General features: G+C 48.4%; 1 protein-coding gene across 2 annotated transcripts in view; it reads right to left on the reverse strand.

The window, feature by feature from the left end:
• Nucleotides 1-791: 791 nt before the first annotated feature.
• Nucleotides 792-24235, reverse strand: part of ADAM33 (ADAM metallopeptidase domain 33) — a 94303-nt gene continuing 70859 nt past the window's right edge. For both annotated transcript variants that reach the window (XM_081206985.1, XM_081206984.1), the window contains exons 15-24: nt 21342-21450; nt 18473-18677; nt 16561-16638; nt 15888-15996; nt 11994-12141; nt 11212-11329; nt 8786-9037; nt 7042-7205; nt 5542-5559; nt 792-2909 (exon numbers count right to left, since the gene is read on the reverse strand). In XM_081206985.1, the coding sequence (XP_081063111.1) occupies nt 2858-2909; nt 5542-5559; nt 7042-7205; nt 8786-9037; nt 11212-11329; nt 11994-12141; nt 15888-15996; nt 16561-16638; nt 18473-18677; nt 21342-21450 (1253 nt within the window). In that variant the 3' untranslated portion in view covers nt 792-2857. The remainder of the gene's footprint in view (nt 2910-5541; nt 5560-7041; nt 7206-8785; nt 9038-11211; nt 11330-11993; nt 12142-15887; nt 15997-16560; nt 16639-18472; nt 18678-21341; nt 21451-24235) is intronic.

Genomic DNA, 24235 nt, shown 5'->3' on the forward strand with positions numbered 1-24235 from the left:
TTTGCAACACCCTCCCTGACATAGCTGTCAACGTTTCCCTTTTTTTAAGGGAAATTCCCTTATTCCAAATAGGATTCCTCGCAAGAAAAGGGAAAAGTTGACAGTTCTGCTCCCTGACCCTATTCTCTGTCTTCTGAACTTGACTTACCACCCCAAGAAAGTTCACTGCACAATCTGAGATGCTTGCCTTGGGTTTCCCTAAAAATACTGCAGAAGAGGCTGGGGTGCAGCCTTTGGACTGGGATGTGCAGACTGCAGAGTTTCACCGTATAGTTAAAGCTATGGTTTTCCCAGTTGTGATGTATGGAAGTGAGAGCTGGACCATAAAGAAGGCTGATTGCCGAAGAATGGATGCTTTTGAATTATGGTGCTGGAGGAGACTCTTGAGAGTCCCATGGACTGCAAGAAGATCAAACCTCTCCATTACGGAAATCAGCCCTGAGTGCTCACTGGAAGGACAGATCCTGAAGCTGAGGCTCCAAGACTTTGGCCACCTCATGAGAAGAGAAGACTCCCTGGAAAAGACCCTGATGTTGGGGGAGATGGAGGGCACAAGGAGAAGGGGACGACGGAGGACGAGATGGTTGGACAGTGTTGTCGAAGCTACTAGCATGATTTTGACCAAACTGCGGGAGGCAGTGGAAGACAGGAGTGCCTGGCGTGCTCTGGTCCAGGGGGTCACAAAGAGTCGGACACGACTAAATGACTAAACAACAACAACAAAATAATAATACATGAGTCATGAGTGGAATTGGTTTTGAATTGCAATCTCCTCCTACGGCATCCTGAGATCCAGAAACTTTCAATTTTTTTTAATTAAAAAACCCTGAAGCTCTTACAGGGTTAAGTTTTCTGAGTTCCGCCCTCGTGCACTGAAAGCAGAAATGCAGGCCTTGGCTTAGCAAAGAAGAGGGCAATGTCAAGCTTCGACCAGATGAGTGGTCCAGCCGCAAACTCCAATGGGGAATAACCTCTTCGCAACGTGGCGGAGTCATTCCCCAAAAGAAAAGAAAAACCACCCGCCCACTATGGTTTCACAGGAAAAAAATGTCAGTCCCCAGAGAAGGCATTGCAGCTCCCACCAAGAACTCATTGATGCTTCTGAACACAGAGATGGGTTTCATATTTGTCCAAGAGTCACATTCTCAGGCCCCAACCCTAGGATGTTGGACTTTGACTGCGGTTGTTGGTTGGAAGGGGAAAGGCACTCGTCACGGTCTCAGTGAGTCGTCTTTCCTGTTTTTGTTACAAGAGGAGTCCTAGGGCTGGAGACAGGCTCAGTGAAGCCCTGAGAGTCAGGGATCAGTTCATCCCTTCCAGGGACGGAGGAAACCCCAGAGAGGCAAAGGATGCTTCGTGGAGGAAGATGACCTGGGATCAACTACTTGAGCACCAAAAAAAAAAATCACTCATCTTGCGTTTCTCTTTTCTTTTCCATCTTTTCCTTTTTTTCTTTCTTGTTAACTGAAAGGCAGCGAAACAGAGGTTGTCTCCAGCTCAGGAAACCAATGTGAGAAACGACCAGGGGTGGGGGAAATGAAATTCTCCTTTCTGGGGAGCACGCTGAGCCCCCCAACACTTCCTGAGAAGGCAAGAGGGCAGAGGGTCATCTCTCTGAGCATGGTGCGCACACAACTCCCTCCAAACTGGGGGTCACCCTTGACAGCGTGGGCAGGCTTTGGAGGTGCAGGACAGCCAGATGGAAGACAGCCTGGCCTTCTCCTGAGCTTGGAGCTGGGGTGTAAGCCCAGAGCATCCTTAAATGCCACTACCCCAGGTGACGCTTGTCAGCCCTTTAGCAACTATTTCAGGATGGGCAAGCATGCGGCAAACACGTGGTCTGCTCTGGGTCTTAGCATTTGCACTTAGTGGGTTGTGAGATTGCATGGGTTGTCTCTTCTGCGACGGGAGACACACAACTCACCGTTGTCATAAGCGTCACAAGTCTCACCACTGCCTGGAACATTGAGAATTGCTCTGTACCAGGTCAGATTATAAATCTGTCTGGTTCAGTATTACCAGTTCTGACTGGCAGCAGCAATTCTCCAGGGGCTCAGATAGAGGAGAGTCACATTTTGCCCTGTTCCCTTTTAAAACCCGGAGATGTCCAGGACTGAATTTGGGTCTTTCTGCTTGGAAAGCGGACACCCTGGCAGCCAGCTGTGGAACAAAATGGCAGGTGTTGGCACCATGCGCCAGCCGAAACTGAAACCCAGCTCATGGAGCTGGATTGTTATTATTGTTAATGCGAGAGCATTTCACCAGCTTTTCCCAACCTGGTGCCCCCACCCAGATGTTTCGGACTACACCTCCCATCAGCCCCAGCTGCTTTGCCCCAAGGGCACCATCCATTTTTTAGAAAACAGTCCCACCAAAGTTTTGTAATGCCAACTATAAGGGGGACGATGTCCAGCACTCAGATCCCAGTGGTGAGAGAGAGAGAGGTTGTGCAAAACACAGAGGTAGCTAACAGCAGTCCACAGCTTGCGGGCAGTTGGTGTGGATCAGAACTAGGCTCAGTGCAAAAACCTGCTTCCAGAGGTAGGCAGACGTTAAGTCCTTGATGGGCAGCGGTCTGCGAGCACGTCAAAATGAAACTTCTCCCCCAGTCACTTATTTTGTCCCAAATCCCCAAAGCCAGCCATCACACAAAAGTACCATTTTTTTTTCCCTGGGCCCAGTCTCCACCCCCTCCCTTCTTCGTTATCGATGAAAACAGTTCCTATTTTCTCTCTTTAAAAAAACAACAAAACCAAACAGTCTTTGGTAGCAAAAATTCCCCGCGTTGGCCGGAGTAGTGCAAATGAGGAAGGAGGAGCCTGACGAGGGTCAGCCGGGACTCTCGTTTCCACAGTTGTCATTTCTTAAAAGGGAAGGACGCTGTCTGGACTTTCAGGCCTGGAACGGGTCTAAAGAAGAAGAAGAAGATGGTCAGCGCAAGTCAGGAGGATACCAGGAGAACAAAGATGAACTGCAGAGTCCCAAGTAAGCCATGTTAGCTGATAGGTTACAGGGGGAGGGAAAGCACCCCAGCACCTAGGCTAATAGAGAACAACAAACCCCTGTGTTGCAAACTTAACACAGCAAACAACACCAGCAACACGAAGACCAGCATACTAGAAAGCACTGCAATTCTTATGGCATAATATACACGATTTAGTGCAACAAAAACAAAATGTGTACACTTGTAAATTCTCTAATATATTTGAAATCAAATGAACACACATCTGTCAATCTTTGAAAGCCCGTAGAAGTATAATAAGTCTATAGTTGAAACAAAGTAATAGATGCTATCCTGTGGGCTAAGCGGTAAAACATTTTAGGCGTTCATGGTGCCAAAGTAGTAAGTGAACAACATATTACATATTACATTTCCTCATGACCACTGCTCCTTGTGCATTTTTCTAATCTATGGGTTGTGCTGAAGAAGATTCCAGCGAAACAGTCAGATTATCCGGGATCACTGTCCTACGTTGTTATTCACTTACTACTTACTACCAAATGGCCTCGGTCCTGTATACCTGAAGGAGCGTCTCCACCCCCATCATTCAGACCGGACACTGAGGTCCAGCTCCAAGGGCCTTCTGGTGGTTCCCTCGCTGCGAGAAATGAGGTTACAGGGAACCAGGCAGAGGGCCTTCTTGGTGGTGGCGCCCGCCCTGTGGAACGCCCTCCCACCAGATGCCAAGGAAATAAGAAGCTATCCTATTTTTAAAAAAAACATCTGAAGGCAGCCCTGTCTAGGGAAGTTTTTAATATTTAATACTGTGTTGTTTTTAACACTCGATTGGGAGTCGCCCAGAGTAGCTGGGGAGACTCAGCCGGATGGGCGGGGGTATTTTTATTTTTATTTTATTTTATTTTGTTTTGTTTTATTTTATTTTATTTTATTTTATTTTATTTTATTTTTTTATTTTATTTTATTTTATTTTATTTTATTATTTTATTTTATTTTATTTTATTTTATTTATTATTATTATTATTATTATTATTATTATTATTATTATTATTATTATTATTATTACATCCTGCCAGAGGCCCTGTACCTCCTTCCCAAAGCCCGAGAAGTTTCTGCCCCGTTTAGGACTCTCATGTGCATGTCATCAACCCCCTCGGAAGGTGATGCCTCTGGCCCTAGCTGTTCCCCTATGAAAAATTTCACTGCACACCACTGAGGGTACTTCTGGGTCCACTGCTGTCGCTCGAGGCTCGGGTAGCCGCAGTGGCCCGGAATGCCTTCCATCAACTTCAGCTGGTGACTCAGCTGCACACTTATCTGGACACGGTTAGCCTAACTTCTGTCATCTATGCCCTGGTAATCTCTAGGTTCGATTACTGCAGTGGGGCTGCCTCTGAAACTTCAGCCCATACAGAATTCAGCAGACAGGTTACTCACCAGGGTTTGAATATACCACACCTGACTTAAGCGGCTGCCAGTTAGTTTCTGGGCCCCAAGGGCTGGTTTTGACCTATAAATCCTCAAATGGCTCAGAACCACAATGCCTCAAGGACCGCCTCTCCCCATATGAACTGTCCCGGACCCTGCAATCCTCATTGAAATGAAGCTGTATTTTAATGTTTTAATGTTGTATTTTAATCTTGTATTTAAGTTGTATTTCGATCAATTTGTTTTTATACCAGGTGTTAGCCGTCCTGAGCCCAGTCTTGGCTGGGGAAGGCGGGGTATTAATAATAATAATAATAATAATAATAATAATAATAATAATAATAATAATAATAATAATAATAATAATTTGAGGCCCTTTTTTGTGTGCCTCCTCCATGAGAGGTCCAGAGGGTGGCAACACAAGAACAAAGGCTTTTCTGCAGTCGCTGTATTTTGGAGGCTTCCCTGGTGTCTTTAATATATATATTAAGACATCAGGTGAAAACATTTTTCTTCTCCCAGGCCTTTGGCTAACTGAATAAGCTAGAGCATAGGTAGGCAAACTAAGGCACGGGGGCTGGATCCGGCCTGTGGACGGTCCAGGAATCAGCATGTTTTTACATGAGTAGAATGTGTCCTTTTCTTTAAAATGCATCTCTGGGTTATTTGTGGGGCATAAAAAAAAATATAGTCCGGCCCCCACAAGGTCTGAGGGACAGTGGACCAGCCCCCTGCTCAAAAAGTTTGCTGACCCCTGAGCTAGAGGTTTTTAAACTGTTGGGGAAGTATTGTTTTGTCTGTTATTATGTTAATAAAGGTATTATTATTATAATATTATTATTATGTCTTTTTGTGTTTTTATCCTGTAAACTGCCTTAGGGTCCTCAAAGGAAGGTTGTTATTGAAACTTAATAAATAAATGAATAGAATAAATTATCAGGGTTGTAGTCCAATGGCGCTGAAGGCTTCATCCGCTTTTCCCAGGGTCCTCCCCACCACAGGGCAAGCGACCCCTGGAAGGCTTCACATGAGGGAATTCGACCCTCGTACAGAAAAGAGTTCCGTAATGCACAATAAAAGCAGCAGAAGCAAACATCAGGAGAGCAGGAAATGGGGTTTCCCCCCAACAGCAGCAGGGGCAAGGTCCTACTCACCTCTGAGGTGGCACCGGCCTGTGAGGAGGGGAAAAAACAAAGAGTCTTCGTTAATGGTTTGGAAACAGATTCTGTTGCTCCGATACCCATATCAGGGGTAGGCACTACACCAACTTTCCTGGTCTCGAGTTGGAAAATTGCCAGACTTCATAACTCAAGAACACTCTCTCAGTTATAGGACTTTGCAAACAAGTGAACCAAGGACTTGGAAGCAAAAGACCCTCTCTGGGCTCAGAGAGAGGAGATGACTTGTAACACCTGCAAATAGTGTGTGCATGGAAAGTGGTCTATGTTGGTATTTGCCTAGTAAAGGCAACTCTGCTAAACAGCTGTTTTCTGTGCAGAGCTTAACCCCAACAGAGTCTCCAACAGACCACAAAAACACAAACTGCCAAGACAAAAAGCCCACAAGATGCTTTCTTTCAGAATTCCTAAAAATGATACGAGAACTGTTAAGCCCAGACATGGTTCCAGGGAAAACAGTTGGCCAGAACCCCAAGATGATTGCTTGATATTGCAGTTTCTGCCCATCTATATTCTTCCAACGGGACACGGGTGGTGCTGTGGGTTAAACCACAGAGCCTAGGACTTGCCAATCAGAAGGTTGGCGGTTCGAATCCCCGCGACAGGGTGAGCTCCCGTTGCTCGGTCCCTGCTCCTGCCCAGCTAGCAGTTCAAAAGCACGTCAAAGTGCAAGTAGATAAATAGGTACCGCTCCGGCGGGAAGGTAAACGGCATTTCCGTGCACTGCTCTGGTTCCCCAGAAGCAGCTTAGTCATGCTGGCCACATGATCCGGAAGCTGTACGCCGGCTCCCTCGGCCAATAAAGCGAGATGAGCGCCGCAACTGCAGAGTCGTCCGCGACTGGACTTAATGGTCAGGGGTCCCTTTACCTTGTTGGGAAACTGTGTACGTGCAGCTACTCACACAGAGTCAATTAAGGTTTGGCAGACAGCAAGAAGGCAATCTGAAGGAGTAAGTCTGCCTGGTGATAACAGAGAATGGAGACAGCTCCCTGATTGGTCAAGCTCTTTGAAGAGAGTGATAATGGCCTACTAACTGGAATGTGTTAGTTCAGAGTTCAGTATTTCAGAGTTCTGTGTGTCAGTTTAGGAATTGTGAGTCATGTCAGAGAGAGCTAGCTAAAGATCCGTGTTCTGCTCCAGTAAATAGTCCACTGTATATAATAAACACCTAACTACAAGTTCCTGGTTCCTGCTTCGTCTATCCTGTCTGCAGCCAAGTCGCCAATTGCTTCTGTGGATTCTGCGTTTACTCTGCTAGGTCTGGCTAAGGTCCTGCAACTAGTCGGAAAGTTGTGAAACACCAATAGGTTTGGCCAATATACCTTTACCTTATATTCTTCCAACAGCAGCCCCCTCCTTGCTCCCGTCACCCCACTTCTGTGGTAACTCCAATCCTTGTTGTCTGGCTTCTTTGGTAACTTAGAGGTGCTAATGATCAAATGTGTTAAGCAAATTAATAGATAAACAAACTTACTTCAGCGGTCTGGAGAGGGGGCTCGTGGCATTGAGTCCTGCCGGCTTGGTATTGGCTGGAGGCACCATGACCAGCAAGGCCTGACCCTGAGCTGGCGGCAGTTCTTTAGCCAGGAGGGGGTTCCCCGGGAGCGGCCGGCGTGGCGGCCTCTGCTTTGGATCGACCTAGCAGGGAAGGAAACATGGTCAGAGACTGCCAAATGAAGAGGACAGGCCTCTTCTCCTCCATGAAGAGGACAGCCCTCTTCTCCTCCATAAATATATCTAACCCTTTTTTAAAGCCATCCAAGTTAGTGGCCATCACTGTCTCCTGCAGTGACCTTGCACTGTTGGAATAGCTCAGTCGGTAGAGCATGAGACTCTTAACCTCAGGTTCGTGGGTTCGAATCCCACGTTGGACAAAAAGATTTCTGCATTTCAAGGGGTTGGACTAAATGAGCCTTGTGGTCCCTTCCTACACTGCCCTTCTATTACTATGATGCTGTGCGTTTTATCTGTCCTGAGTCTTCCAACTGTCAACTTCATTAGCTGTCTCGTGTAGTGCAATACGGAGAATCTCTATCCGCCTTCTCCGGGCGGTGCAAATTTTATAAACTTCCATATTGTCATGAAAAGTAATCCAAGCAGTGAACCAAACATCCCATCAACTGACTTTGAGGACCAATCCCTGTCCACCAGGTCCTATAAAAGCACTTAACTGAGAGGTTGCTCTTCAGTCTGAGCAGGAAACTGCCCCAGCTCCTGGTGAGAAGAAACCACTTTTCCTTTAGGTCACAGTTTCCCAAAATTGGGACCCCAGCTGTTACAACGCCCATCATCCCTAGTGTGGGATGTAACATCACTGTATCAGTCAAGTACGACAATTCTTGTTTGCCCAGAGTGGACATACAGGGGAATGTTACTCCAGCCAGGAGGACTTCCTGTCACACCTGTCTGGAGCATCTTCCCCCTTCCTGTGACCAGGTAGACGGGCGTGTATTTGATGTATTTTGCTGTCTGCTGGCTCTCAGCCAGCAGCACATAGGCTCATCCCCATATGGGATGAACTCAAACTCTCTTCTGTAGCTACCAATTAAGCCTGCCTTCAGGGAACCAACTGTGAACAGAATGTAAGTAAACTTCTTATTACAGTGGACGCTCGGGTTGCGAATGTGATCTGTGCGGGAGGCACGTTCGCAACCCACAGCATTCGCAACCCGCAGCATTTGCAACCTGCAGCGCCGCATCTGCGCACGTGCGGGTTGCGATTCAGTGCTTCTGCACTTCTGCGCATGCACAAAGCACAATTTAGTGTTTTGTGCACGCATGAGCGCCGAAACTTGGAAGTAACCCGTTCCGGTACTTCCGGGTTCAGCGTGGTGCGCAACCCGAAAACGCGCAACCTGAAGCGTCTGTAACCCGAGGTGTGCCTGTACTTTTAAGAAAAGACTGTTGTGTCTTTATTCTTTTTAAGAGGGGACAAAGGGGATTTACCAGGAACAAATCCAATCTGGACAAGCCAGACTTGATTGCTTAAATAAAGAGATTCAAACGATTTTACCAACTAGCTTCCTGCTATATACAGGTGAATGTACTCTGCTACTGATCCACTAGCGTGAGTGAGGAAGGATAATATTTAATCAATATACCCACAACATTCCCACCCCTAGCCAGCAGGACCAGTGGTCAGGGACAAAGGGAACTGTAGTTCAAAAACAGCTGGATCTTGAAAGGGTGGACTCCCCTGAGGCCTGTTCTGGACTCACCAACGCAGTCCTGACGGGGCTGGTGGGAAGCGGCTTCTTCGGCGGAGGGAGTTTGTTTTGCGTGCCGAATTTCGCACCAGCAGCCGCGGCAGGGGATTTGTTGAAAGGCAGTGGAGGCGGCCTGGAAGGCTTGAGGTCTTTCGGGAGAGCGGCAACCGGGGCAGGGGCAGGGCGGAGAGGGCGGACTACGTTGACCGGGTGGGAAGCGCCTTGGAGAGGGTTTGGTTTGGGTGGGAAAACACCCTTTGTTGCCTGTAGAGAGAAGAGAGAGAGAAGGCAAAGGTGAATTTCCCCCTCATTTAAGGCGGAGGCAGTTTCCGCAGTTCCACAGAGCGAAGGTGCAAATGAGTGGACACGATCTTATGAGCATTTATTTTAAAATCTGCACATTTCTAGCAGTTTCTAAATTAGGGTTGGGCAGAGTGGAAGAAGACCGCCTGAGTCGAGAGTCTGATAACCAATCCCCAATTTGCGGCACGGTTTCAAGGTTGCTTGCATCAAGATTTCAGGAGCATACAAACGTTTGTTAAAAAACAACCCAGAAGCTTTTCTTTGGGGAATTACAGTGGACGCTCGGGTTGTGAACATGATCTGTGCGGGAGGCACGTTCGCAACCTGCAGCGTCCGCAACCCGCAGCGCCGCGTCTGCGCACATGTGGGTTGCGATTCGGTGCGTCTGCGCACGCGCAAAGCACGATTTAGTGCTTCTGCGCAAGCGCAGAAACCCAGAAGTAACCCGTTCCAGTACTTCCGGGTTTCGCCGTGTCCATAACCTGAAAACATGCAACCTGAAGCGTCTGTAACCTGAGGTATGACTGTATAGGGACGGAACTACCTAAACTGTATAGAATTCTATTTACATACGCTACTACAGCGGCAAGAATGTTACTCGCCCCAAAATGGAAAGAAGCAGAAGTCCCAGTAAAGGAAGAATGGAATACAAAAACTTATGGAATATGCGGAAATGGCAAAACTCACCAGAAGAATAAGAAATCAAGGTAAAAAAATAAAAGAATGGAAATGGTTTATTGAATATATGCAGATAAACTGTAAACAGATAAGAACATTGGCAGCATTATTGTAATAACCTTCAGTCTCACAAGAGTACAGTGGTGCCTCGCAAGAGGAAATTAATTCGTTCCGCAAGTCTCTTCATCTTGCGAGTTTTTCGTCTTGCGATGCACGGTTTCCCATAGGAATGCATTGAAAATCAATTAATGCGTTCCTAGGGAAACCGCCTTCAGACCAGGTCCAGGGACAGTCTGTCCCCGGACCTCTTCTGAAGGCTGGGGGGGGGGGACAAGGGCTTTTCTTCCCACCCCCAGCATTTTAAAAAACCCCGGGACAGCGGAGGACTTCTCCGCTGTCCGGGCGATCTTAAAATGCTGGCGGGCGGCATTTTAAAATCGCCCCGGGACAGCGGAGGACTTCTCCACTGTCCGGGGCGATTTAAAAGCCCCTGGGAAGGCAGGCAGGGGGGACAAAGACTTTTGCCCCCCGCCAGCCTTCAGAAGAGGTCCTGGACCTCTTCTGAAGGTGGGCGGGGGGCGAAAGTCTTTGCTCCCCCCCGCCTGCCTTCAAAAGCCCTCCGGGACAGGCAGGCAGGGGGGAGCAAAGACTTTCGCCCCCCGCCCGCCTTCAGAAGGTGTTCCCTCCCCGCCGCCCGGCTTCAGAGCATCATTCCGAAGCCGGGCGGCGGGGGCAGGCGTTCCCGCCCCACTGCCCGGCTTCGGAGGAGGTCCGAGGACAGTGGGGAAGACGCGCTGCGCTTCCCCGCTGTCCCGGATATTTCCCTATGGGCTGTCGTCTTGCGAAGCAAGCCCATAGGGAAATTCGTCTTGCGAAGCGCCTCCAAAACGGAAAACCCTTTCGTCTAGCGGGTTTTCCGTCTTGCGAGGCGTTCGTCTTGCGAGGTACCACTGTATGTATTTAAAGTGGATGAATAAATGAGCAAATCAAGTTGATTTGGATATGCAGAAGATATTAAAAATAAATTTAAGGAACCATGGAAAGAGGGGGAAAGAAGTCAAGTTTCGAAATGTTAAGATGGTTGTAAATTTGATGAAATGTATTAATCTGAAAAGTGTGTGTATATATATATATACACACACATACACACACACACACACACACATACACACACAGAGTGGTACCTCTGGTTGCAAACGGGATCCATTCCGGAGGCCCGTTCGCAACATGAAAAGAACGCAACCCACAGTGACGCGTCTGCGCACACGGGGGTTGCAATTCGCCACTTCTGCGCATGCAGAAGTGACGTCATTTTGCGCTTCTGCACATGCGCTAGTGGCGAAACCCTTTCCGGTACTTCCAGGTCTCCGCAGGACGCAACCTGAAAATGCTCAACCTGAAGCAAACGTAACAAGAGGTATGACTGTATATATAAAGCATTTCAGGAGCATACTCACTTGGCTGGAACTGCTGGCCGCAGTTTTATTGGAGAAGGAAGACGAGGAGGAAACGTCTTGCAAAGTGAAGGCTGAGTTTGAGTGTCCTTGATTTACCTTCCGATTGACAGCTCCGTTCCTGCCAGGAAATACCAAAGGGAATGGAAGTTAACTTCTGAAAAATGTGGGGGCTCCCTCCAGATCTGTACGGAGGAGGAAGGGAGAAAAAGAGAGAGGTGGGAGAAGGACAATGGAACCTTCTAACAAGGGCCACCTGAAACTGGGACAAATGCAAACTCTGAGTTCTAGAGTGCCCACCTATGGCTGATTCGCACTGGAGGAATTTGCACTCACGAGCCGTGCAGGACCTCCCCAGAGGCACCAGTGAAAGCTTTCGTGGGCACTGGGTTGACGACCCCCGGTCTATACACTGACTCCCAGCAGCCCTCCGTGTTTTCAAGCAGGGGACATGCCCAGCCCTGCCTGGAGATGCAGGAATCGAACCCAAGACCTTCTGAAGGTAAAGCAGAGTACAGTGGATGCTCAGGTTGCGAACGTGGTCCGTGCAGGAGGCACGTTCGCAACCCGCAGCGTTCGAAACCCGCAGCGCCGCTTCTGCGCACGCGTGGGTTGCGATTCGGGACTTCTGTCCATGCGCAAAGTGCAATTTAGCATCGCTAGTGGCGATGGGAGTTGTAGTCCAGAAAAACAGCTGGAGACCTAAGTTTGGGAAACTCTGATGTAGCGCAAGGCCTAGGAAATCCTGAGAAAGAGGGGAGGCAGCCTCCTGGGTCTCTGCTCACCTGTAGGTCTCGTGGCTCTTTCTTAAGCCTTTGAACCACTTGTTGAGCAATGAGCTTTCCCTCCGGTAGTACCAATAGAGTCCGAGGGACAAAGCCGGCAGGAACAGAAAGAAAAAGAGCAGCAGGATGATCAGGACGGCTTCATGATCTGTAGGAAGAGGCACAGGGGTAGGAAACGGTCATGAAACCAAGGCGCATAGAGGGATGGGCTTGGTTTATGACACAGGTTGTCAATCTAAGCCATGCATTGCTAATGATGCTCAGGTCCCTTCCAAGGCTACAATTATAGGATTCTATGTGAAATGCGGGTGGCGCTGTGGTCTAAACCACTGAGCCTCTTGGGCTTGCCAATCAGAAGGTCGGCGGTTCGAATCCCCGCGACAGGGTGAGCTCCTGTTGCTCGGTCCCGGCTCCTGCCAACCTAGCAGTTCAAAAGCACATCAAAGTGCAAGTAGATAAATAGGTACCGCTCTGGCGGGAAGGTAAACGGCATTTCCGTGCGCTGCTCTGGTTCGCCAGAAGTGGCTTAGTCATGCTGGCCACATGACCTGGAAAAACTGTCTGCAGGCATACGCCTGCTCCCTCGGCCAGTAAAGCGAGATGAGCGCCGCAACCCCAGAGTCAGCCATGACTTGACCTAATGGTCAGGGGTCCCTTTACCTTTATGTAAAACAACTGCAGGCTCAGGAGCAGGGGAATCCGGTTGCGGCTGCCCACACAGTATATCACTGGGTACTCAGTAAACCACTGCTCCTATTTATGGAGGCTCTATTCTGCTATCGTCAGAGGAACTTCACTTATTGGGTTGCTTTTATTTTTGTTAGGTATTTCATGGTTTTATATCTTGATTTTATTCTGTGAACTGCCCTGAGACGTCCAGGTATAGGGCGGTATATAAATTCTAATTCTAATTCTAATTCTAATTCTAATTCTAATTCTAATTCTAATTCTAATTCTAATACTGCTGCTACTACTACTACTACTACTAATAATAATAATAATAATAATAATAATAATAATAATATTTCACCCTTTGCCAACTTGGTGCCCTCCAGGTGTTTTGGACTGAGCTGGTGGGAGTTGTAGTTCAAAACATCTGGAGAGCTCCCGGTTGGTAAAGGCTGGTTTAGCAGCACAACACAACTTCTAAAACTAGTGGCACCCACCAGCTCAAAATTAAACTTGTTTGTTTCACTTTTCAACTGATTCACGAACTGATATAGCTCATTTGGACCAAATTTTAATAATCTGGCTTTTTTTATCAAAACATTAATCCAGGGGTGTGGGGGGGTGTTTCATTACTGGAAAGAATGCAAAATAACCATTTAATAACCTCTCGTGGTTAGAAGGGTTTTCCTTTTCCCATAAAAACATCAGAACCAGCACAGCCTAATAAAATTAAACAAGGACACCCTGGATTCTCAGGTTCACGCTTAAAGGAGAGGCATGTGGAGGAAATCCTCCACCTTGGGGCTTTTTGCCCTTACAGAAAACAAGGGGGTTGGAAGTACAGAAGCCCATCATTTTGCAACAGCATGGGATATATTGAAGAGGCTGATGTTCATTTTTATAAATAGGCCATAAAACACAGCAGAAGTATTTTTAAAAAATCTGTGCTCCATCACTCTAACAGGCAAATTACAATTTATAGCCACATTGCACTGGCCAAAATTAATTTACCAATTCCTTCCCTCTCTATAACCAGGCATCACAAGCTATCGTTGTACTATATGTCAATATTTCACTATTTCTTTGTCAAGCAAGAGCTCCATGAAACAGGAACACGGGGCGATTCTTCCCAGTGATTGTGGTATGGCATGAAGAGGAGGGGACTTTCACAGCCAGAGGGCCAGATTGTCTTCTGGGGAGCCTTCCAGGGGCCAGAAGCAAAAGTAGGTGGAGCAACTCATTTACATTTGGGCTTTGCCAAGTAGGCCGGTTTTCACTCTCACGAACAGAACCCTGTCTATTCTCCTTTCAGGTAAGCAAATCATAGAATAGCAGAGTTGCAAGGAACCCTGAGAGTCATCATGCAAGAATCTCAACTAAAGCATCTGAGACAGATGGCCATCCCACCTCTGCTTAAAAACCTTAAGGAAGGAGAGTCCACAACCTCCTGCACTGTCAAACAGCAGAAAGTTTTTCCTGATGTTTAATTGGAACTAAATGGGCCTTCTCTTCAGTGGCCCCTTGTCTGTGGAATGCTCTCCCCAAGGACGTTCGCCTGGCACCTTCATTATACACCTTTAGGTGTCAGGCAAAAACATCCCTTTATAACCAGGCCTGTGGATGACCTGATTGACATCCTAGGTAAAGGTAAAGGGACCCCTGACCATTAGGTCCAGCCGTGGCCGACTCTGGGGTTGTGGTGCTCATCTCACTTTATTGGCTGAGGGAGCCGGCGTACAGCTTCTGGGTCATGTGGCCAGCATGACAAAGCCGCTTCTGGTGAACCAGAGCAGCGCACAGAAACGCCATTTACGTTCCTGCTGGAGCGGTACCTATTTATCTACTTGCACTTTGACGTGCTTTCGAACTGCTAGGTTGGCAGGAGCAGGGACTGAACAAAGGGAGCTCACCCCGTTGAAGGGATTCGAACTGCCAACCTTCTGATTTAACCACAGCGCCACCCACGTCCTTAGTGATTGACATCCTAGACCCTTTTAAAATGCAGCTCTTTTCTGGGCTGTGTGTGTTATTGGGTTGTTGTTTTTATTCTGATTATATATGTTGTGATCTTTTTCTGTGAACCGTCCTGAGACCTCCGGGTATAGGACAGTAGATAAACCTATTAATATTAATATTAATCATCATCACTTGAAGCCTTTGGAGCAGGGGGGAAACCCACTTGTTCCCTCTCCCTTGAGATATTTGAAGATGGCTCTCATATCTCCTGTCTGCCTCCTCTTTTCCAGGCTAAACATAGCCAACTCCCTCAACCCTTCCTCATTAAGCTTAGTTTCCAGACCCTTGATCCGTAGAGTTGGAAGGGACCCCAAGGGTCATCTAGTCCAACCCCCTGCAATGCAGAAATCTCAGCTCAAGCATCCAGGACAGATGACCATTCAACCTCTGCTCGAAAACCTCCAAGGAAGGGGAAGTCCACCATCTTCTGAGGGAGACCGTTCCACAGTTGAACAGCTCTTACGGTCAGAAAACTACTCTATTCCGAACTTAAAAATGGAAAGCGTAATGCCGGTGGTCAACAAAAAAGGTTTAAAGACTGTCTCAAGGCAAATCTAACAAAATGTAGTATAAACACCAACAATTGGAAACATTGGCCTACGAGCGCTCCAACTGGAGAACAGCCTTTACCAAAGGTGTCATGGGCTTTGAAGACACTTGAACTCAGGACGCAAGGGAGAAACGTGCTAAGAGGAAGGCACACTTGGCAAATCCACACCGTGATCAACTCCTACCCAAAAACCAATATCCCCACTGTGGAAGGACATGTGGATCCAGAATTGGCCTCCACAGTCACTTACGGACTCATTGTTAAAACCGTGTTTATGGAAAACAATCTTACTCGGCTATGAGGAGAAGAGAAAGAAGAGAAACTGTCAGAAAGTTTTTCCTGATGTTTAGTCAGATTCTCCTTCCTTGCCACTCGTTCTCGTCTTCGGAGAGGCATTGACAGATATCAAGGACACATCCCAGCCAGGAAAACACACTCCAGAAGGGTGCGACTGGGGAGGGTGTGTGTGGCCTGGAAGAGTCCTGAGGGCCACGTAAAGAGGACTGGAGGTCCACATGCAGTCCTCATTGCCTGTGGTTCTCCACTCCTGGGGCTCTCAGTCTCTCTGGCTTCCAGAGCATTGCACCCTTTGGATTTGCAATGGCGAGGAGTGGGAGGGATGACACACACACACACATACAGCGCCTCCCGGGACTCACTATCGTGTTGCACGGGGCCACTGTCAACGCTGCCTCCCAGACCCGCCTTCTCGCAGAACGGAGGAGCCCACCCTGCGTCACAGTGGCAGTTCCGGTTGCTGTTGCAGACCTGGAAGAGATTTGCGGAGTGAGGCTCAAGCTTGCCAAACTACTGTTTGCAGGCACCCCCCCCCCAAAAAAAAAAACCACAACCCACCAAGATGCACTCAACTTAAAATGAAGAGAGTCTATCACGCAGGACAAGTCTAGGCTGGGTCAAACCTGGCCTTCCAGCTGTTTTGGGACTACAATTCCCATCATCCATGACCACTGGTCCTGTTAGCTAGGGACAATGGGAGTTGTAGTCCCAAAACAGCTGGAGGGACAAGTTTGGCCATTGCTGGACTAGCATCATGTCCTCACAGCAGTCAAGCAGATTCCTCTGGCAACCCCCCCCCCCACACGCATGCGGTTTCCAGAAACTGGTACATTATTCGAATTCTGCTCAAGATGCAATTGCGAGCCCTCAACGTTCAGGCAGAATGATTTCCTGACCCAGCCAAAAATGAATAAAAGGTGCCTTGGAGGGGATGCCTCATTCTCACTGGTGTATTGTGGTTGTTTTTCTTCAACAACACCCCTTACCTAGAGCCCTTTCCCAGAAGAGAAGCTAAGACGGCAGCTGGTGACTCACCCCGTGGCCGTGGCATTTCGAGGTGCACTTGTCCAGGTCATAAAAAGAGGCGTTGAGGCAGCGCTGGTCCTTGCAAACCTGCAATCAAAATGGCCTCCGAGTCAGACAGGCTTGCAATGCCCCAATAGTTCAACACGGCCATTTCATTTCATTTCATTTTCCAAATTAATATTTACATTCACATAATAACATAATGGGACGCTGGTGGTGCTGTGGGCTAAACCACAGAGCCTAGAACTTGCCGATCAGAAGGTCGGCGGTTCGAATCCTCGCGACAGGGTGAGCTCCCGTTGCTCGGTCCCTGCTCCTGCCAACCTAGCAGTTCGAAAGCACATCAAAGTGCAAGTAGATAAATAGGTACCGCTCTGGTGGGAAGGTAAACAGCGTTTCCGTGCACTGCTCTGGTTTGCCAAAAGCGGCTTAGTCCTGCTGGCCACATGACCCGGAAGCTGTACGCCGGCTCCCTCGGCCAATAAAGCAAGATGAACGCCGCAACCCCAGAGTCGGCCACGACTGGACCTAATGGTCAGGGGTCCCTTTACCTTTAATAACATAATATGTAAAAACAAGATTCGAAAGAATCCCTTGGACTTCCTCCCTCCCCATTGTGGGTCCTTTTCTTAATCCTTTCCTTTTATATGAATCCAAATTTTTGTATCTCCGTTATTTCCGTAGTTCTTCATTACATTACAAGTGTTATTCCAATCCCACTAACAATTTTATCTGTTTACAATGGTTTTTAAGATAAATTATATTTTAAAAATTCCCCATTCTTTATTAAAGTCTTGGTCTTCCTGATCAATTTAATCCCCCCCCCCCCGTATATCAGTCTTTATTACATATATCAGCTGAAAACAAACACTTTCATAACTTGGTGGTCCCCCCAGTTTAAAAAAAACAAACCACAGAAAGGAAATATAATAGAACACAGTTCAAGAAACACATAAGAGGGCAAAGTAACGTGCAATTATAGGTGACTACCATATTCATATCCACATCCTAAGTTGCCCCATCAGAAAAGGATAGAAGGACCAATGTATTATGAAGAAAACTCAGGCATTAATTCATGGTTATGAGATTTTTTTCCATGAACCCAGGAACCCTTTGTTGATGTTTTTGTTGTTGTTGTTGTTGTTGTTTTGAAGCTGAGTAGCAACAGGGAGTCAGTAGTGGGGATGGTGAGGCAAAAGACCCTGGGCCCAAGCACACATGAATATTGTATAAAGGTGCAAAGCCCTTCTTTCGCACCCTGCGAAACATAAATGCACAGTTTTTTAAAAAAAACTGGGCAACGGCTGCCCGACCACAACTCCTGAGCCTCCCCTGATCAGTCAAAACAAAGGGGGAAGGGGGCAGGAGATCTGTACTGCCAGACGTCCCCGGTTCCCCTTTGGCAGTGGCAGCGGCAGTCAGTAGTCCGGAGCCCGCCTGGTAGAGCAGTTAGCTCTGGTTGGCTTCAGGAGCTGCTTGCTGTTGTGGCGCCCACCATTTTTCCTTGCCGGAAGTTCCAGCAAGGAAAAAATGGCGAGCTCCATAGCAGCAGGCAGCGAGCAGCTCCTGAAGCCAGCCAGAGCCAACTGTGCTACCAGGCTGGCTGCAGGCTGCTGAGGCTGCCGCTTGTCAGGGTGAGAACTTCAGTACATAACACCGCTGCCATGTTTCCTGGGGACAGATTTGCAAATCTGGGGACTGTCCCCGGGAACATCTGGTAACCCTAATTTAATTTAATTCAATTTAATTATTTAGACCCCGCCAATCTGGCTGGGTTGTCCTGGCCACTCTGGGCAGCTTCCACCACATTAAAATACCATAACAAAACATCAAACTTTACACAGCAGCCTTTTGATATTGTGTTATAAAGCGCACCCTTTGAGTTTGGGTGCCTCTGCTGTTTTTCCCGGGAAACCCTCACCATTCCATCTCCGCACTTGGTCCCCGTCATCACCAGCCCCGGGTCGGACATGTCCCCCTCGTCATCCTTGGTGGCGTAAACCAGCGCCCCACGACACTTGATCTCCTGCCCGTTAAAGCGGATGGTGGTGTCCATGGAAACGGTGTTGGTCCCTTTGGGCTTAGCAGCCGAGCTCTGGCACTGGATCTTCCCGCATTTGGCATCTCTAGAAGGAACGAGAACATCGGAGCTGGGAGAGGACCTGAAGGCTAGCCGCTCATCATCATCATCATCATTTATTTATACCCCGCCCATCTGGCTGAGTTTCCCCAGCCACTCTGTGCGGCTTCCAACAAAACATTAAAATACAATCATTCATCAGATATTAAAAGCTTCCCTAAACAGGGCTGCCTTCAGATGTCTTCTAAAAGTCAGATAGTTGTTTATTTCTTTGACATCTGACGGGAGGGCGTTCCACAGGGCGGGTGCCACTATTGAGAAGGCCCTCTGCCTGGTTCCCTGTAACTTTGTCTTCCCTGTCTTTTAAAAATAGGATAGCTGCTTATTTCCTTGACATCTGATGGGAGGGCGTTCCACAAGGTGGGTGCCACTACTGAGAAGGCCCTCTGTCTGGTTCCCTGTAACCTCGCTTCTCGCAGGGAAGGAACTGTCAGAAGGCCCTCGGAGCTGGACCTCAGTGTCTGGGCAGAACGATGGGGGTGGAGATGCTCCTTCAGGTATACTGGACCGAGGCCGTTTAGGGCTTTCAAGGTCAACACCAACACTTTGAATTGTGCTCGGAAACATACTGGGAGCCAACGCAGATGTCTCAGAACCGGTGTTATGTAGTCCCAGCGGCCGCTCCCAGTCACCAGTCTAGCTGCCATATTCTGGATTAGTTGTAGTTTCCAGGTCACCTTCAAAGGTAGCCCCAAGTAGAGCGCATTGCAGTAGTCCAAGCGGGAGACAACCAGAGCTTGCACCACCCTGGCGAGACAGTCTGCGGGCAGGGAGGGTCTCAGCCTGCATACCAGATGGAGCTGGTAAACAGATGCCCTGGACACAGAATTGACCTGCGCCTCCATGGACAGCTGTGAGTCCAAAATGACTCCCAGGCTGCGCACCTGATCCTTCAGGGGCACAGTTGCCCCATTCAGGAAGTAAGAAGGTAAGAGCAGAGTTGCTGGAACAGGCCAAGGGACCATTAAGTCCAGCATCCTCCTCTCACAGTGCCCAACCAGATACGTATGGGAAACCCACAATCAGGATTCAAACACAAGACCACCTCTCTTATCTTGTGGTTACCAGCAACGGGGATTCAGAAGCATTGCTGCCTCCAACTTTGGCTAGTAGCCACCCACAGCCCCCCCCCTCCACGAATTTGCCTAATTGGTGGCCATCCCTTTCTCCTGTGGCAGGGAGTTCCATAGTTTAACTATTGTGCTGCATTCTTTTATCTGTTCTGAATTATCCACCATTCAGCTTCATTGAATGCCCATGACTTCTGGTGCTATGAGAGAGAGAAAAAAACGTTTCCCTGCCCACTTCACCCCGTGTATAATTTTATGAACTTTGTCGCCTCTTCCTCGCCTTTTTTCTAAACTCAGAAGTCCCAAATGCTACAACCTTTCTTCATGGGGGGAATCACTCCCATGGGTGCAGCCAGGGGTGGGGGGGACAGCTGTCCTCCCCCAAAAAATCAAGCAAATAAATAAAAATACTTAACTAAAAGTAGAAATAATCAGAATATTTGAAACGGAAATGCTTGCTGAAGTCACTTGGATGATGTTGGGGAACATTCTCGTGGCACAAATGACAAGCCGGCTGAGCGATAGACAGTGCCAGACAGATGAGGAGGACAGGAGGTTAACATACATCCTGGTCACACCATCCCCTTGATGGTATAAACTGCCCTGGTAACTTCATCTGAAGTGTGGGGTACAGCTATTTTGGCTTAGATTACCGTATTTTTCACTCTATAGGACGCAGCGGACCATAGGATGCACCAGACCATAGGAGGGGGAGAACCGGGGGGGGGGATTCTCCCCCTCTCTGCTCAGCGCCCCTTCAGCGAAGTCCTTTCCATTTCTCCTCCCGCTTCGCTGAAGGGGTGCTGCACAGAGAGGGAAAACTGTGCAGCGCCTCTCCAGCGAAGCAAAGCCTGGAGAGCAAGAGGGATCGGTGTGCACCGACCGCTCTCGCTCTCCAGGCTTCAGGCGGCTATCCACAAGCCTTCAGAGCGCAGCGGGAAATCCTGGTGCGCTCTGAAGGCTTGCGGATAGCTGCCTGAAGCCCCTGGAGCGCAGCGGGACTTCCCGCTGCGCTCCGGGGGCTTCAGGCAGCTTCAGCGAAAGCAATGCAAAGCCTCCGGGGTGCGGGGAGACTCTGCACTTTGGAGGCTTCGTGTTGCTATCGCTGAAGCCAAGGAGCCTGCATTCGTTCCATAACACACACACACATTTCCCCTTAATTTTTGAAGGGGGAAAAGTATGTCTTATAGAGCAAAAAATACGGTAGATCAGGGATAGCCAAGTTAGCTCTTTCCAGACGAACTTGGACTCCAGTTCCCATCAGCTCCATCCAAAATGGCCAATGCTCAGGGATGATGATAGAAGTTGCTGTTCAACAACATCTGGCTTCTTCTGGGATTAGATGGACAAGCGTGGGATGCTGAGAACTGCCCTTTCCACAGGGATTTAGGATAGCATCTCAACACCTGGGCTGGCCAATCTTGACGTTGCCGGACCACAATCCCATCATCCCTGATTGCGGGCCATGTTGGGTGCTTTTAAGGGAGACCAACAAGATCTGGAGGTCGCCAGAGTTCAGCTTTGGTCAACTGGACAAGCCCAGAGTCTGCACATTGTGATGCCTCCAGACCAGCACCCACCTCCACGCACACTTGACGTAGTTGCCGTGGCGGTCCTTGCCACAGTTGCCATACATGTCACCCGCCCGGTTGACATCCCGGAAGCAAGCATCAGGAGCCGGCCAGGCACCTGTAGGTGGAAGCAGAGTTGAAGTGAGCTCAAGGAGATGGGGCCACCAAAAGGCACATCTCTCCATTCGCAAGCAACTCCCACAGCCGGGTGCCCAGGAACGTACAAAGACAAGGAAAGTTTCTGACCATCCGCTTTTAGTTCAGTATTTAGAGAGAGAAGAAGAAGAAGAAGAGTTTGGATTTGATATCCCGCCTTTCACTCCCTTTAAGGAGTCTCAAAGCGGCTAACATTCTCCTTTCCCTTCCTCCCCCACAACAAACACTCTGTGAGGTGAGTGGGGCTGAGAGACTTCAGAGAAGTGTGACTGGCCCAAGGTCACCCAGCAGCTGCAGGTGGAGGAGCAGAGACGCGAACCCGGTTCCCCAGATTACAAGACTACCGCTCTTAACCACTACACCACACTGGCTCTTTGGAACCCAGCCTCTTGGATAATGGAGTTGTCCCAAGTGACTCCCATTTCCCCATTCATCATCAACATCATCTCCTCTACGGGTGCCACTACATGCCCTCTGTCTTTGAGCTCTTTGCTCTCCTACTTTCAAGACCCGCCGGGTTCTGGGAGAAGGTGTGTGTGTCTGGAATGCTTTCTAATTTATTTATTTTTTATACTTTTCAAATACATGCATTTCACCGATTCTGCAATCATTTTGACATTTCAAAACTTGACTTCCTTCCCCCTTTCTGCAGTTCCTTAAATTTATTTTGAGTATCTTCTGCATATCCAGATTCGCTTAACTTACTTGCTTTTGTTTTTTTTAAAAAATATTTTTATTGCTCAATTTCCACGTAACAAATTATCAAACCCCGTAATCACATGCATTATTTTTTCTCACAAAGCCAGCATGACAACACCCAAACTGCAACCCCCAAACTCTCCAGAAGATGGTGCTTGTTCCTTAGCTAAAATAAAATATGTGGACGGTCAGTTCCAGCCAAAATGCACAATCTGGTGCCCATAAATACTGTGGTGTGTTCAAGATGTTGTTGAAGTGCTGAACTACTCGGAGGGTGCTTAGCTGAAAGACTAACCACCGCAGTATAATCTGCAAAATCACTTAAGATTACTATCGGGGAAGATTCTGCTCCTTGTACCTCAAGCTGTGGAATAGGTGTCTATCTGTATAACGTGCATATGTTATACAGTGGTACCTTTGGTTGTGAACGGGATCTGTTCCGGAGGCCTGTTCGCAACATGAAAAGCGCGCAACCTGAAGTGCCATATCTGTGCAGGTGCGCGGCACAATTTGGTGCTTGTGCGCATGCGCGAAGCAAGATTTAGCACTTCTGCGCATTTGCGAGTGGCAAAACCCGGAAGTAACCCTTTACAGTACTTCCGGGACGCAACCTGAAAAAACGTAACATGAAGCAAATGTAACATGAGGTATGACTGTACAGATAATAATATCTGTTGTTGGCACCCATATGTCTCAAGAAGCAATGGAGTGCGCCTCTGAGGGTGACGTCAAACTGCTGTGTTAGCAGTGCCAAAGCGACCTCTCTGGGGAACAAGCCTGGGTAGTAAAAAGGTAAAGGTAAAGGACCCCTGGACAATTAAGTCCAGTCAAAGGCGACTATGGGGTTGCGGCACTCATCTCGCTTTCAGGGCAAGGGAGCCGGCATTTGTCCACAGACAGCTTTCTGGGTCATGTGGACAGCAGGACTAAACCACTTCTGGTGCAACGGAACACCATGGTGGAAACCAGAGCGCACAGAAACGCCGTTTAGCTTCCTGCCGCAGTGGTACCTATTTATCTACCTGCACTGGCGTGCTTTCGAACTGCTAGGTTGGCAGGAGCCGGGACCGAGCAACGGGAGCTCACCCCATCGTGGGGATTCAAATTGCTGACCTTCTGATCGGCAAGCCCAAGAGGCTCAGTGGTTTAGACCACAGCACCACCTGTGTCCCAAGAACAAGCCTGCAAAGTATGGCCCAAAGGAAAACAGAGAAGGCAATTGGTGCAGGAATTTCCGGAAAGGCGCCATCCAACTGTCTTAGGGACAGAGTGGATTTGTTTAGAGTTTGCTCCTTACTTTTTCTTCTTCTGAAGATATCCCGCAAATTTAGGACCAGAGCTTTCCTTCTCCTAGATAGGCTTCCTTCCCAGGTGGACAAGCCCCACCTGGGAATCACTCCTCCTACACCACGTGCAGAAACGCCTTCTTGACTATTGGCCCCACTCTTGGTCTCATCCGCTCAACGTGCCAGAGCCTGTCTTTGCATGAAGGGTTCCTAACTCAAAAGGGTTTGCAACCCAGTGGCTCCCCTCACCTGGTTTAACCGGCCAGTCGAAGCCATTCCCAGGGTGTGGCCCTTATTGCATGCTGACAGCTTCTAAGAGCCACAGGTGAGAGCTGAGTGCAGGGTGGGGACCAAAGGTGGACAAACTACCCCAGAGGTAGCGTGATATGCCCCCGACCAGAGGTACTACCCCTCCCTTAACATCCCTGAAGGAGCATCTCTACCCCCATTGTTCTGCCCGGACGCTGAGGTCCAGCTCCGAGAGCCTTGTGGCGGTTCCCTCCCTGTGAGAAGAAAGTTTCAGGGAACCAGGCAGAGGGCCTTCTCAGTAGTGGCTCCCGCACTGTGGAACGCCCTCCCACCAGATGTCAATGAAATAAACAGCTATCTGACTTTTGGAAGACATCTGAAGGCAGCCCTGTTTAGGGAAGTTTAGGGAAGTGAGCATGATTTGAGTTTCTACTGAATTGAGGCTGCATTTTAATGTTGTATTTTAATCTTGTTTTTAAGTTCTATTTTAATCAATTGTTTTTATACCTGGTG

Source organism: Podarcis bocagei (assembly GCF_964188305.1).
Source record: "Podarcis bocagei genome assembly, chromosome: 9".
NCBI lineage: Eukaryota > Metazoa > Chordata > Lepidosauria > Squamata > Lacertidae > Podarcis > Podarcis bocagei.